The following is a 15,259-nucleotide window of genomic DNA, read 5'->3' as shown; positions in this document are numbered from 1 at the left end:
AATTATTTTTTCAAGGTTGAAGGTTGGATAGGAATAATTTCTGAGATTTAAAACTACTTCCACTTTCATCCTTAAAAATACCATATCTATCCCAAATGCCAAAACTTGACCTCAAAGTGTATAAATTATTTAAAATGGAGCATGGAAGGGTAAAAATTTAGTTTGCCTCCCAATGGCCTCTGACTTCCAATTACATCTTCAGTTGAGAAAAATGTGCTGCTGGTAATCAGTTATTCTGGCAACTAGCAGTATGATCAGTATGATGTTACCCATGAGTTGCCAGCTCTTCATTGCATCTCCAGCTGGTATCTGCCTGGATATCCAGAAAAGACTGAAGGATCATCATTTTCTAAATGGATTGTACAGATTGAGATTCTTTTCCAAAATTAATAGGATATTTCCGGTGCTGTATATTATTGGAAAAGGGACACGGTGGCTCAATGGGTTAGGACGCTGAGCTTGTTGATCAAATGGTTGGCAGTTTGGCGGGTCGAATCCCGAGTGCTGCATAACAGAGTGAGCGCCTGTTACTCGTCCTAGCTTCTGCCAACCTAGCACGTAAAGCACGTAAAAATGCAAGTAGAAAAATAGGGACCACTACGGTGGGAAGGTAACAGTGTTCCATGCGCCTTTGGCATCTAGTCATGCCGGCCACATGACCACGGAGACGTCCTCGGACAAACGCTGTCTCTTCGGCTTTGAAACGGAGATGAGCACCGGCCCCTAGAGTTGGAAACGACTAGCACGCATGTGCGGGGGAACCTTTACCTTTACCTTATATTATTGGAGGAAACAGATACCACATATGGGCAAAACTGAAATAATGGAGCTTTACTTGAAGAAACAGAATTCATAAGCCACTTCCTTGTGAATAAGCGTATTCCATTTGAATAGGAAATAAAAATATATTCTATTGAAGTCACTAAATATATGAATAACAGCATTTACTAATACTATTGTTAACAAAGTCCTTCTTGAGTCCTATGTAGTGCGGTAAAGTTCACATGCCCTAACCGTCGATGAAGCAAATGTATGCACTCATCATGCGGCTTCTTGTTCTCACATATAGAGTTAGCATTAGTCGTATTAACCGGGTTGCCAGTGAGAACAAACCAACCATTTTTTAGGTTGGCAGTAACACAGGTTCCATTCCTCTCCATAATACATTTCTCCCCCTTGAACGTCACCACAAACCCAGCCTTAACCAATGCCTTTACAGATAAAAGGTTAAATCGTAGTTTCAGCACATACAGCATTGGTAAACGTTCGTCAATATATGGACAGTATGCATTACCTTCACCAGAGGCCTTCATCCTCCAACCATTTGCCAGTGAAACATGTTGATTGCTGCGTTTCATATGGACAAAACCCTCTGACTTTGGTGATACATTGAGAAGCCCCACTATCAACCACCCACAGATTGTTGTATATGGTTGTTGGTTCACCAGAAACAGCCAAACCAATGTCCTTCTTTGTCTTCCTACTGCTATCCGCATTCTGTTTTCTACCCTTCCTACAGAACCTAGCTATATGCCCTTTAGCCCCACAAGAATAGCATTTCTTAACAGTATAAGCAGTAGTATACTGTTGTTCCTCTTGTGGAGATGGCTCTCTCTGCTGGTCTCTGTCTTGCCTCCTTCTGGACTCCTCCAGCAATCTTCCGGTTATCCCTGGCAGTATCATCTCATCTTTGGACAGGACTTCCAAAGAAGATACGTATGCATAACTGTCGTCTAAGGAGGACAGGATGATATAAACCTGATGCAGCTCTGAAAAAATCAGTTCTTTCTCGTGTAGCTCTTGCAGAGTTGTCTTCATGAAGTTCAAATGGGCTAACATACCCCCATTCTTTTGAAGACGAGCCCTAAACAGTTTACGTGTGAGGTGTATGTGTGCGCCCACACTATCACGAACATAGATATATCGCAAAGTGGCCCAACACCTAGCAGCAGACACCTCACCACGAATATGGACAAGCTGCTGGTCATTCAGTGTTAGTCCAATTATGCATAGAGCCTTTTCATTGTCACGGTTAAACTTGGCTATCTTCTGTGCATCGTCCTCATCTTCTGGATCCCAAGCAATCACATCTGGAGGGTCATCAACTACAGCCCATAGTCCTTCCTTGCGCAGCAGCAAGCAACACTTTGTCAACCATGTAACGTAGTTGGTCCCATCTAACTGGGTTATCCAGGAGATGCCTGACAACTGTTCTTGTGCCATTTTTACACCGGACAGCTAACACAAACTCAGCTATGATACTGTGTGTACTAACTCTCAGTACGTATCTGGGCCCATAACCAATGTTAGCAAAGTGCTTCTTGAGTTATCAGGAACCTACACAGGCAAAAGCGTACTGAGAATAGTAAGAGTCACACAGTAACCACACAGATACACTGAGTTGTGATAAACAGAAAAATACTTTACTATTAGGTATAAAAACAAAAACACAATCCGAATAAACAGTCCAGGTCATACACGAATAACAACAGATAAGCAACAGCAACAGTCCAGGGAGTATCCAAAATACAATGTCTTCTTACCGGTCTGAAGGTCAAGTACACAGTTCCTAAGGTTTAACACAGTAGTAAGCCAAAAAGCAAAAACAATGAGAGCAAAGAGAGAGAGAAGCCACGTTCCTAGCTCCCTCTTATGGCCACTGAAAAAACTTACACATCCATTGGCCAATTAGCACCTTACGTAACATCATGGTTTATATATTTCCAACCCAACCAGGTAGGCTATAACCATATACCTAACAACTATTAAAAATAGAACTGTTGTTTTAACATTAGAAAGATTCAGTGATTCAATATAAATAGCTCAAAGAAATCAATACATCAAAGGAAAAATCCATCTGTTCCAAAACTGAGCTGTTGGCAATTATAGACAAATTTTGTGATACTGTATCTGAATATATACAGGTAGTTCTCCTTTGTGTTTAGCAACCATTCAGTTATGTAAATGATGAAAAAGTAACTTAACAACCAATCCTTGCATTTACTATCTTTGCAGGTCTGTAAAGCAAAAGAAAGCTGAAACAAGAACATAATAGTTGCAGCTGCTTCCCTTAACAACTAAGTTGTAGATCCCAATTGTAGTCATTAAACTAGGACTACCTGTAATTGAATAATTTGTCTAAAACTTACTATACAAGTAGTTTCTGACTTAAAACCAATTATTTAGTGGCTGGTCAAAGTTAAAATGGCACTGAAAAAAGTGACTTATGACAAGTAATCACATTTACAATCAGCAGCATCCCCATGTTTGGGCCTTTGGAAATGCATGTATTTACAATGGCTGTGGCATCCCAAGGTCATGTGATTGCCATTTGCAACCTTCCCAAACAGCTTCCACCAAGCAAAGTCAATGGAGGAAGCTGGATTCACTTAATCCTATGATTCACTTAACAGCTACAGGGATTCACTTAACAAAAGCAGCAAAAAAAGCTGTAAAATTGAGCATGACTTACTTAATAACCACCACTTTGCTTTGCAACAGGAATTCTGGTACCAAATGAGGTTGTAAGTTGAGGACTACCTGTACTAAATTAAACTTGTTAGGACAAAGCTGTCAAGTTTTGCAATAGTTATAACTCCCAGACTAACATATTTTGTCACTAGGCAATGTATTCTTTATGGGATTTCATATTCTGCTATAACATGCAAGCTTATTAGTTAGCCATTCATAATCACAATGATTAGAACAAGAAGTGGTTAAGTTGCAAAAGACATTAGACAAGTCATGCCCTGTTGAGTCAAGAGACATTTCTTTACCTAAACCCACAACCAGAATGACTTAGGGAGGACAAAGGAGGAGTGGGAGCAAGAGCAACTTTTGACTTCCTGCCAGCTTCCCCATCTTGTCTCCTTGAGGGAATCTGGCAGGGAGCATCAGAAATATCCCTTCCCTTTCCACCAAACAGGTTAAGTGGTTGCTGGTTGGTCAGGGAGGGAATGATGGATTGCAAGACGGGCTGGAATATTCAATGGAATATTGATGTATTGAAGATCATGTGACTGCACCAGCAGCAGCCAGTAGTACTGAAGCAACCACAACTTCCCCTAATTTCATTCTCTTGGGAGTCATGGGTCCCAGATTTGGAGGTATGCTGTAATTTAGCCTACTTGGGGTACCTTGGTCCAAACGTTGTTGCCCTATGATGCACTGTTTCACTCAATTAAAGGTAATGATGTTTTAATTGTATATAGATTATAAGCATTCAGCAGTTATTTTTAGGTTAAGATCAATTCCAGAAGCTATTTCAGCATTCAGCTTGCTGGTGTGTATGCTCATGACATGACATTCCTCCAGAAGCCACAGAAATCCTACAATAATCCTCTCCAGTGACTCAAATCATTTTTATAAAATATCTTGTAAACTAAGTCAATGCAGTGCTGCCTAAAAGTATAGATATAGCAGTGAGGAGTTTCAGGTTTAAGCTTCCTCGTCAACCACTAAAATTCATTGGATGACTTTGAATGAATCACTCAGCTTTTTTTTCCCTGTGCCATCAGCCAGCATTGATTCTTGCAATTGCTAGTCCCTGCAGTGTAGCCCAAGGTCATCCAGCTGGCTTCATGCCGAAGGGAGAACTAGAAGTTTCCCAGTTTTTAGCTTAACACCTTAACCACCACACCAAATTGGTTCACTCAGCTCAGCCTATCTCACTTGAATAATTAATGTACTAATAAAATTATGAAACTGAAGCCATGATTGGATTTGACAATTATTTGGAATATCTGAAAATTCCGTAAGTCAAAAATAGCAACTGATGGAAACCAAATGGAATGTGTTACTATTTTTGGTACCAATAATTTAGTGCTTTTGAAGAAATTGGAAAAAAAAATACCCACAAATATTTCACAAAAGAACTTTAGGTTGGTGCCCATCTCTATTTCTACATAAAGTAGAAATTATTAGGCCAAACAATTAACACAAAAGTTCTGAAAAACTCTGCAAGACAAATTCAAATTTGCTTCCTCAATACCCACAATTTAAAATATATTTTTGATTATGTCCTGTTTACTTTTATTGGTCATTTTGTATAAAGCCTAGCACCTATATTTTCATTTTTCAAATAAAAAAATAAAGAAATGGAATAAGAGATTTCTTATTCTAGTATTTATGAATAATGTACAATATTAATAAATGCATTAGCAAAGGATATCACAACTATTCTGTAAAAAAAATAATGACCAGTTACATGGGATATTTCTAACTGTTGACACTTTATCATCATAATCTTCACCTGAATTCCAATGTATTTAATAGGCTGTATCTTCATCTAAAATTAAGCAAGAATATCAACAAATTAAATATAAAAATTATTAGCTCTGTTAAAAGGTAAAGGTTCCCCTGCACATGTGTGCTAGTCGTTTCCGACTCTAGGGGCCGGTGCTCATCTCCGTTTCAAAGCCGAAGAGACAGCGTTTGTCCGAGGACGTCTCCGTGGTCATGTGGCCGGCATGACTAGACGCCAAAGGCGCACGGAACGCTGTTACCTTCCCACCATAGTGGTCCCTATTTTTCTACTTGCATTTTTACGTGCTTTCGAACTGCTAGGTTGGCAGAAGCTGGGACGAGTAACAGGCGCTCACTGTTACGCAGCACTTGGGATTCAACCTGCCAAATTGCCGACCATCTGATGGATCTACAATTTTTAAATTCAAAGTTGACTGATAAAATGTGTTATTTGAAATTATTGCTGGTGAGCAAGAGATTACTGAATATCTCAGGACCTTTTTAATATCAGCAGTATTTTGCATATTGAGGTGTTTGGTTCTCCACAATAAGCCATTTGTTAGGACGCTGAGCTTGTCGATCGGAAGGTCGGCAGTTTGGCGGGTCGAATCCCGAGTACCGCGTAACAGAGTGAGCGCCTGTTACTCGTCCCAGCTTCTGCCAACCTAGCAGTTCGAAAGCACGTAAAAATGCAAGTAGAAAAATAGGGACCACTACGGTGGGAAGGTAACAGCGTTCCGTGCGCCTTTGGCGTCCAGTCATGCCGGCCACATGACCACGGAGACGTCCTCGGACAAGCGCTGGCTCTTCGGCTTTGAAACGGAGATGAGCACCGGCCCCTAGAGTCGGAAACGACTAGCACGCATGTGCGGGGGAAACTTTACCTTTACTTTACCTTTAAATAAATTTTTGGTTTTCAACCTACACATTCCATAAACTAAGGCTAAATCACCATATGCAATCAATAATGTTGAGAATGGGATTTTTGTTATGATCTTACCAAGTTACTAAAAATAAATTCAAGATTAGGGTTATGTGCATAATTACAATTGCAGAAATATTTTACACAGAATTGGCCATGCAGCAAACTGAATTTTTTTTCCAAATAGCACCATGAGCTTGAAGACTTAAATTCTTGCTCAATGTTAGACATAGCTGCTATGATTAAAAAAATATCTAAAGTATATGTGTATATATAATTTGTATACTTACAAAATAAAATGTCTATGCCCACACTATACTATAAGGCACCTAAATCTCCATATCACTTCTATGAGACTAAGTCCAGCCACATGCTTCATCTGGATATAAGAGGCCATTAAGTACAACACATATATAAATTCCAATATTAACATCATTATTATTGAATGCTAGGTAGAATTTTTTCAACACTCTACTGGTAAAATGAATAGTGAGCTATAACACAGTTATAATGATTAATGGCTAGAACTGCACGTCAGAGTTCCCCAACATTTCATTTTCAGCAATTGTAACAGCTAGAACCAGGAAAAAGGTAGCTATTCAGTTTTGGAACTGGGACCAGATTTAAATCCTCACTTAACTTTAGAGCTAACTGGATGACTTTAGACCAACCACACACTTTCTTAAGCCCAACTTATTTCACCCTGGTTGCTGTTCCAATAATAAAACTAGATAAGACCAACTTTCATGTGAGCCATCGTGGGCTCACAGATGGAAGATGCTGCAACATACTGTAGTAACAACATAAATCAAAACTCCCAATGATATGAGTCCAGGAAACCAACATTTAGGGATCAGAGTAAACTATACACAGTTACTTAATTCATACAAATCACCATCTATTTCAACAAAGAGAATAATATCAGGGCACAAGACTGATGCTATATGGCTAGTAAGATCAGGAAATAACAGCTACTACAAAGTCTTAATCTAATTGAGGGCCTCCTTTGAACCCTTGAAAATTTGGAGTGTACCTTTGAGACAGCCAAGATTTCCCGTAAATCCATTTTTGGGCTATAACTCCCACGTAAGAAAGCAAGGATTAGAATCTTGCAGCTTGCAAATGCATCACCATTTCAGCAAGTTAATTAAACGAGTCAAGAATACTGATTTTTTTTCACATTTTTATTACGCACAAGATGCAAATAACAGCAAGTTTTCTACTGAGGGGGTTGACCACGCCCACGTCCAAATCCACCTCTCTGTAAATTAAAAAGAAAACATTACAAGTTTGTTCCACAATTACTGCATGAGTCAAAGAAAAAGTGTTGACAAGACTTAAAAATAAACAAACTAGGAACAATAAAGTAGGGTAGTGATGCCACCATTCAAACTACTGGGCATTTGGATAAAAAGATTCTTTTCTATACCCCAGGTAGAAAAACTAAAGGGCAGGAGCAAAACGTAAGTCATAGCTCAAATATTCGAAAGTATTTCTTTTAAATTTCAAGTACTTCAATCATGGTGCAATTTGGTCAATAACTAGCTAAATTAAACTTACTAATACCCCTCCAAGTAGCCCTCATATTATGCTTGCAAAAAGAAGGCAATAAGAAGAGAGCCATAACTCAAAATGAAAAAGAAGCAATTCTATATTAGTAAATATTTTCTCTATTTAGTTGCTATTATTTGTATGATGAATGAAGCTCCCTAGGTGTACATCGTTACTGCTGAAAGAAGCAAAAAATACACCCACAAACAGTATTTTACATTTACTGGCAATTAATATTTGGATCTACATTTCTACCTGTGTAGCTAAGGATAATCTAAATTCTATTAACAGTAACATTTTTCATGCAACGAGATGTTTCCTCTAGGAAGGTGAATACGATTACATTCTCATGATTAATGCTTGATGGGATTTTGCATTACCTAATCATCATGCCATACTGTTCTTTCACTTTTATATTTAAACTGCCGCATATTTTTAGCATGCATTAAACACAGTAAAATACATTATACTTACAAATTGAAATTCAGTAGCTGATCCAGCACCAGCTTCTGCCTTTTTGTCTGCACCAGCTGATAGCAAAAAAGGTATTAAGGTAAGAATGACATATATGAAGATTCCTATTACATGTAGATGTGCCTAAAGTTTATTAGGATACTAGAAGTCCAGTACAACTTATAATCAGTTATGCAATTTTGGAGCAGTGGGCTAATGCCTCCTTAAGTAACACCAGCTGCCTGCAATTAGTGCAGGTTCGAGTCCCACCAGGCTCAAGGTTGACTCAGCCTTCCATCCTTCCGAGGTAGGTAAATGAGGACCCAGATTGTTGGGGGCAATAAGCTGACTTTGTAATAATGACGCTTTGGGGGAGGGGCGAAAGCCCTAACAAGCAGGCATATACATAGAATGAAGGCTATTGCTAAGCACATTGGTTTGTGCTTAAATTGTAAGATGCCCTGAGTCTTCGGAGAAGGGCGGGATATAAATATAAATGGGATTAAATGGGATATTCTTACCCTACCAAGTGTTCCTTTCCTTGCTTGTTAAGAACAAGAAAGCTCTGATGGAAACTCTTTTCAACAATAACACTGTCCTTCTAAGCTCAAAGTTTTTCCAAAGCACAACACAACTGAAAGGACAATTCTTCCTTTTGCAGAAGTTCATGGTCAGGACTACAGAACATAACAACAATGGCAAAAGCTAAGATATCTTTTCAGTTGAGCAATAAATACTTACGAGGAGCTGCACTTCTTCTATAGGTATCCCTATCAGCTTCTCCTCGTGTAAGACGAGCAGGACGTTCACCCTCTAAACCTAAAAAATAAAAAAATATCACAATTTAGTCTGAAGGTGCAAAATTATGATTCAGCTAGCATTTACAATGAAACTGGATTCATTACTTTTGAAGATAAGACAAAAAAAACCCTGATAATATCAATTGTTTGGTAAAAGCCAAATAAATCAATCAGAACTAGATGCAAATATTGTATTTACATCTTCCATAGAAAAGGTATGTTTATGATTCATTGGAACCAATATGATGATTCTATGCAATTGTTTTGTCCTCACATCAACTTCGTTGATTATTTTAAGTTGCCCAAAACCTATTCATTTCAGCTTTTTCTCTGCTCCTCCAGGGCAGGTATAAGAGAACACTAATAGCAGAACGGGTATGTATATGTGGTAAAGGAGAAGTCGAAGATATCTCACATGTTTTATTGTACTGTGTTATACTGAGTTTATAGGTCAGCATATATTCTCCCCTTATTAGAGAGATTGCCAGGGAGGTCAGAAAATTTTTATGTAGGCTCTCTCCTCCAGGACTCGAACCCTTCTGCCACGCATGCAGTGGCAAAATTCTGTGTTGCTGCAATGTCCACAAGAAAAAAATTGGTTACAGAATTATAGCTGTCAACTTGTGCCAATTTTCTGGAGATATCTCTTAACAATTTTTGGAACATTATATTTACTCACATACTTATCAGCTTTTCACTCACATAAACTAGGGAGTGACCCTAACATTTTGAGAACGTATATTTTCTTAACAGGGATGTTATTATTTACTATTAATGTCAGTACTATTTTTAATATATTGTAAAAAGTGAAATCTATTGCTGGTCTATGACCGTAATAAAGTTATATTCTGTTCTTCAGCTCTTTCTCCTATCCTGCCCATCCACTGTGGTCCAGCATTCTAAAAGCCAATCCTGTCAATCTAATTAGATAAACTATCCATCATAATGCCACCTATAGTAATAAATTCAAACTGTGCCTATAGCTCACTCTGAATTAAATGAGAAATACATCCAAAGCTAATTAATAGAATCACATGCCAGTATCTAAATACTGCAAACAGGATTAATTGAATTAGTCAGCATGTCCCATCAGGACCAAAATTCTGTCTTCATTAGGGAAGTGCTGTACAGGCAGTCCTCAACTTATAACAGTTGTGACCGTTCAAAGTTACAACAGCACCAAAAGTGACTTCTGACCATTTTTCACACTTCTGACCACTGCAGCCACCCTGTGGTCACATGATCAAAAATTGGAGTGACTCATATTTATGATGGTTGCAGGGTCCCTGGGTCATGTGATCACCTTTTCTGACCTTCTGACAAGCAATGCGAAAGTCAGATTCACTTAAAAACTACAGTGATTCACTTAACAATTGTGGCAAGAATGGTTGTCAAAAGGGGCAACTCACTTAACAAATGTCTTACTTAGCAACAGAAATTTTGGGCTCAATTGTGGTTATAAGTTGAGGACTGCCTACACTTCAAACACAAAGTCCAAAGGTGCTTCGGGGTGGGTATAGGCATGCACGCCACCCAACAGTACATCCTTTAAAAAAAACGGTGTCTTTTCCTCGTAGCCACATATTCCTAGGAAAACACATATTCAATTAAGGCACATTCACGTGATCTGTGAAACAGCTTGTGGCACACTATCAGTATCTTCTTACTTCAACAGTGTATCTCCCTGGGATAGTGCAGTTAATCATAAACCTTGGAAGGCATGGCTTCCTTCAAGAGGTGCCAATAAATGCAGAGGGCCTATGTCATTCCAAGACAATTAACTGGCTTCAAATATGAAGTATAGCAGACCTCTAGTTTCTAACTGGTGAACCAGAATGTATTTTATTAAAAGGTGCATGATTTCAAATTTGTCACTTTTTATAACTTACTAACGTTTAAGAGGTCAATGAAAACTACGCCCCATTTCAAAATCATGTATTCTTACTGTTACAGACACAGTAATAAAATCCCCTTTTCAATTTAACTTATTCCTTTTATAACACTTTCATTTCACCTGGCAACCTAACCCATTTTAGAGCTATAATTCAGGTGAAAGTGAGATAACTTAAAACAAGTGGCTATAATACAAAAACCTGGAAAAAAGTATAGACATCTGTTCGCAAATTCTTAATAGCTAATGAGTCTTTTGAAACTGAAGCAGTACACAACTTAAATAGGAGATAGACAACCACTTCACTACCTGCCCTGAAAATTTAATTGAAGACTAAGTATCACTGATATAGAAATACTTCACATTTTACAAAATATTGTTCATGTATGTTGCTAGAATGCTCATGAACAATTCTCCGAGAAAGTGAATGTTAGTATATTTCCTTAATGAACTAATTTCAAAAAAATTAACTAATACAAAGCTTGGTTGTCAGTATATATGAACATAATCAAAACCAGAAGCAATTTAGACAAGACAGCACAATAATATAATATACTATACAATATACTAGCATAATAAGCACATGCTATTTTCTTTGTAAAGCAAGGATGAGCACTATGATGAGCACTAAAATGTTTGTGACTGCAGGCAGTTCTCAGGTAGCAACTACAATTGGTTGCAGCAAAATGGTTGCTAAGAGAAACATTGCATGGAATTGTACACAAATTTATGTAGGTTGAATCTTACACCCTTCCGATTTCTTATAGTATCATACTCACTTTTACTGAATGTGTAGTGCAAGCACTTAGCATTTTTGCTTTAGAAACAGATCTCAAGGATCATTTAAATTTTTGTTAACTTTTTTTACAACTTAAACAATGCATTAAAGAACATTTTAAATTGTTAATTAATGATTTATTATATGCTTTGAACTCTTAAGACGTGCAGTATAAATATTTAAGTAAAATTAAAGAACCCTTCCAAAATATTTCTTTCCTTGGCAATAAATACCAAATCCAGGGAAACGATGAAAAATTCACTAACAAATCAAAACTATCCAAGTGAAATTCTGAATTTCCAAAGCAAAACTCACCTTTGGGCCTGGGTCTGCCTGTTTCAGGACGGCTGCGGCGCAAAGTGGCAGGCACGATTTCAGGTGGTAGGTGGAGATAATCTCGCAGGTACTGGATGCCCTCATTGGTCAAATACCAGTAAAAATGCCTCCAGGCAAACTGTTCCTTCACATAGCCACGAGATTTCAGGGACTAGGAAGACACACTAATTAGTTGTTGGAGAAAAGAATAACATTTTAAAGATATAATTAAAGCTAACTAGGTTTCTATCCTGAACTGTTCAGCCTTGTTTCTACATATCTTGTAAAATTATAAACAGATAATACTGTTCTTTCTTCTCTCTATATTCAAGAATTAGAAAAATACTGCTACTTCACCAAGTGCAACTTTTTCAAGCCTAGTCTGCTCTTAATCCCAACAAGAGCTAACAACAGAAAATATAGTATTTGCATGTTTAAAATCCCACTTCAGGATCAGCTTGTCATGGAGGATTAAGACAGTATTGTACCTCCTGGAATTATTTCTAGAGCACTACTTAAAATATAAAAGTCATGCCCTATTATTAACTTTTCTTTCTTAAAATGAAACATGTAGACTAAATGCCTGTGGCAATGATAGGTATCCACAGGCATTTATTGAAAGATGGTTGTGGACGTAAACTTATGTGTATCTTTGTATGCAAATAATGCTGTGCTGGGGGCTGAGAACCCAGCAAAGGTAGTCTATACAAAGCAAGAAGGCCTAAACATATTGACTGGGAAAATGAACAAGTTCCAATTGTACATAAATGGCAATATATAAAGCGAGAAGATAAATCTGTGGGATTTATCTGTGGAAGATAAAATAGTGGGATATTTTCTTTAAGCAGGAAAATAGAATTTTCAAGGGACTAGTATTAGCAGAAACAAAGTTGGTAATTGTAGTCTGCAGGAAGGAATGTTTGTCAAAAAAAAAGCAAAAATGGCTATATGTAAGAATATGTGCCCATTTTGCTATGTAGAAGAGCTAGGTTTGTCAGAAAAATATACAAATAAGTTGAATTTAGCGGGAAGATGTATGTGTGGTAAAACAAGAAAAGGTAGGATCAAGAATGAATGGGTGCTGAATAAATGTGAATGTGATCAACACAAAAGTGAATTACCAGTACAAAATAAATATACTGCAGTGATTTGGTCACAATGAGAATAAAAAGAGCAAAACCCACATAAGAGAAGAGTGATTATAATTGATAGCAATGGAAAGGCCAATAAAGTGGGGGTTTATGAAACTTATGAGCTTCTCAAGAGAATTTAAAGAGCAAAAGAGAATACAAGAAGAGTTTGCAAGGACAGGTAGGCACGGAGAAGTGTATTGAAGTGTTAGGTGTAAACCAGGGGTGTCAAACTGCCGGCCCGCGGGCCAGATGCATCATAGCAAAACCACGCCCACCCCATTGCCGGCAATGGCAAAAAATTCATGATACATCGTGACACGTCACACGATGTGGCGAGTTTGACACCCTTGGTGTAAACTAACCAACTGCACCATTAAGGCAAAATCAAAGATCCATTTAACTTGCTGGTTAAGATAAGCATTTACCTGCATTGCTTTCATGACATGGAGGTTGGGCACATTTTTGTCGGCTAGTTCTGGATGCTTAGGCATGTGGACATCCTTCTTGGCTACCATCACACCCTCCTTAAAAAGGAGTTCGTAGATTGCAATGCGATTTTTTTTAGGCATCAACATCTGTGGGAAATACAGGTTTTGTTGTCAACTGCAGTCCCTTCTCAGTTCAAAGCAGCACTAGTTGTCAAGAAACACTACACAGGTTAATACATTAGCTTATTGCTGTGCCAAAAAGGTAAAGGACATATTTGTGCATCTCAACCGCTACAAAATTAAAGAAACATCAGAGAAAAACTACCCATATTAGCTCAAGATTATTTGTCCACTAGCCAGTATAATCTGCTGTAACTGGAGTGGTCTCAGGAAGACTGACCGCTTTTTATCATGTCCCATGTTTTAACCGGAAGTAGAAAGAATTAAATCTCAAATCACCAACATTGAGACATAATATTTCCTTCTGAAAAAATAGCAATAACTAGAGGATAAGACATGAAAGTTCCATTGAAACTAGAAATGCTTGGCAGTTTCAATTCACAAAACATCAGGCACGATAACAACATGCATCTCTTACAAATTCTAGCATACGCTTGCATAGGGATCCATTCTCTTTCAAATTATTTGGTATAAAACGATAGACCTCTAGTGAAGTCTTCACCTTTATACATAACTTTTAACTTTTCTTAAAAGATTATTTTACTGCAAACTGCAGACAGATCTACACTACTGAACAGCGTGTTCCAAAAAAAAAAAAAGTTGCGATGCACGGGGCGAACTTTGCTACCCCTTATCCCAGAACCCCACAAACGTTCCCACGTTATCTCTACAGAAGACACGGCCTGGATAACTAAATTGCCCGCCTTCCCGAAAGCATCCCAATTTTTCTCAAGTCTCGATTCTCCCCGGGCAAATCGAGTGCGACGAAAGCAAAGAACAGAGTGCCTAAGGGCGCCATGGAGGGGTACCGGACAGTGAAAATGTAGGATGCGGACGATGCGCGGAGGATAAACTAATAAGAGCCAGGCCTTACCGTGGCAGCGATCTCAGGACGAAGGCTGGAAAAGAAAGAGCATGCGCAATGCGATCTCTTCCTGCCTCAGAAGGACCTTTGTACTTAAAAGAGTCGGCTAGTCTAGTGCCTTTCAGCAAAGCCTCTAGTACTGTAATCGTTCAGCAAGAGCGTCGAAATTAGCTATTAATTGTATTCAGAATGTTTAGTTTCATTTTGGGTAATTTTCTGGTGTCTCATTTGATTTTATTTTGTTACCTAAATACCTGTAATTTATTTTTTTATTTTTTTTATTTTTATTTTTATTCCATTTATATCCCGCCCTTCTCCGAAGACCCAGGGCGGCTTACAAGCTTAGCAGTAGCCTTCATTCTATGTATATGCCTGCTTATTAGGGCTTTCACACACACACCCCAAGCGGCATTATTACAAAGTCAGCTTAATTGCCCCCAACAATCTGGCTCCTCATTTTACCTACCTCGGAAGGATGGAAGGCTGAGTCAACCTTGAGCCTGGTGGGATGCGAACCTGCACTAATTGCAGGCAGCTGGTGTTACTTAAGGAGGCATTAGCCCACTGCTCCACCAAGGCTCCACCAACCGAGGGATGATGCTGCGCATAGCGACCTTTACATAACTTGTGCATTTTACTGCATTACACATTTCTGTTTCTTTGTACACTGTGTGCTTAGTGTCTTATGAGCTGCCCACC

The 15,259-nt window shown here is 38.3% G+C and overlaps 1 protein-coding gene across 1 annotated transcript; it reads right to left on the bottom strand.

Moving 5' to 3' along the window:
- Window positions 1-7,334: 7,334 nt before the first annotated feature.
- LOC308666081 (small ribosomal subunit protein eS10) lies at window positions 7,335-15,054 on the bottom strand. The gene is made up of 6 exons (XM_081324584.1): window positions 14,570-15,054; window positions 13,513-13,662; window positions 11,955-12,126; window positions 8,912-8,989; window positions 8,192-8,247; window positions 7,335-7,427 (listed from the first exon to the last, which is right to left on the bottom strand). Exons 2-6 carry the CDS (start codon window positions 13,660-13,662, stop codon window positions 7,386-7,388), a joined length of 498 nt encoding a protein of 165 aa, XP_081180710.1. The 5' UTR covers window positions 14,570-15,054; the 3' UTR covers window positions 7,335-7,385.
- Between the last annotated feature and the right edge of the window lie 205 nt (window positions 15,055-15,259).

This window comes from Vipera berus (genome assembly GCF_964194415.1).
Source record: "Vipera berus genome assembly, chromosome: 3".
In the NCBI taxonomy this organism is placed as follows: domain Eukaryota; kingdom Metazoa; phylum Chordata; class Lepidosauria; order Squamata; family Viperidae; genus Vipera; species Vipera berus.
Note: the sequence above shows the minus strand (reverse complement) of the source record. Positions and strands in the feature narration are given on the sequence as shown.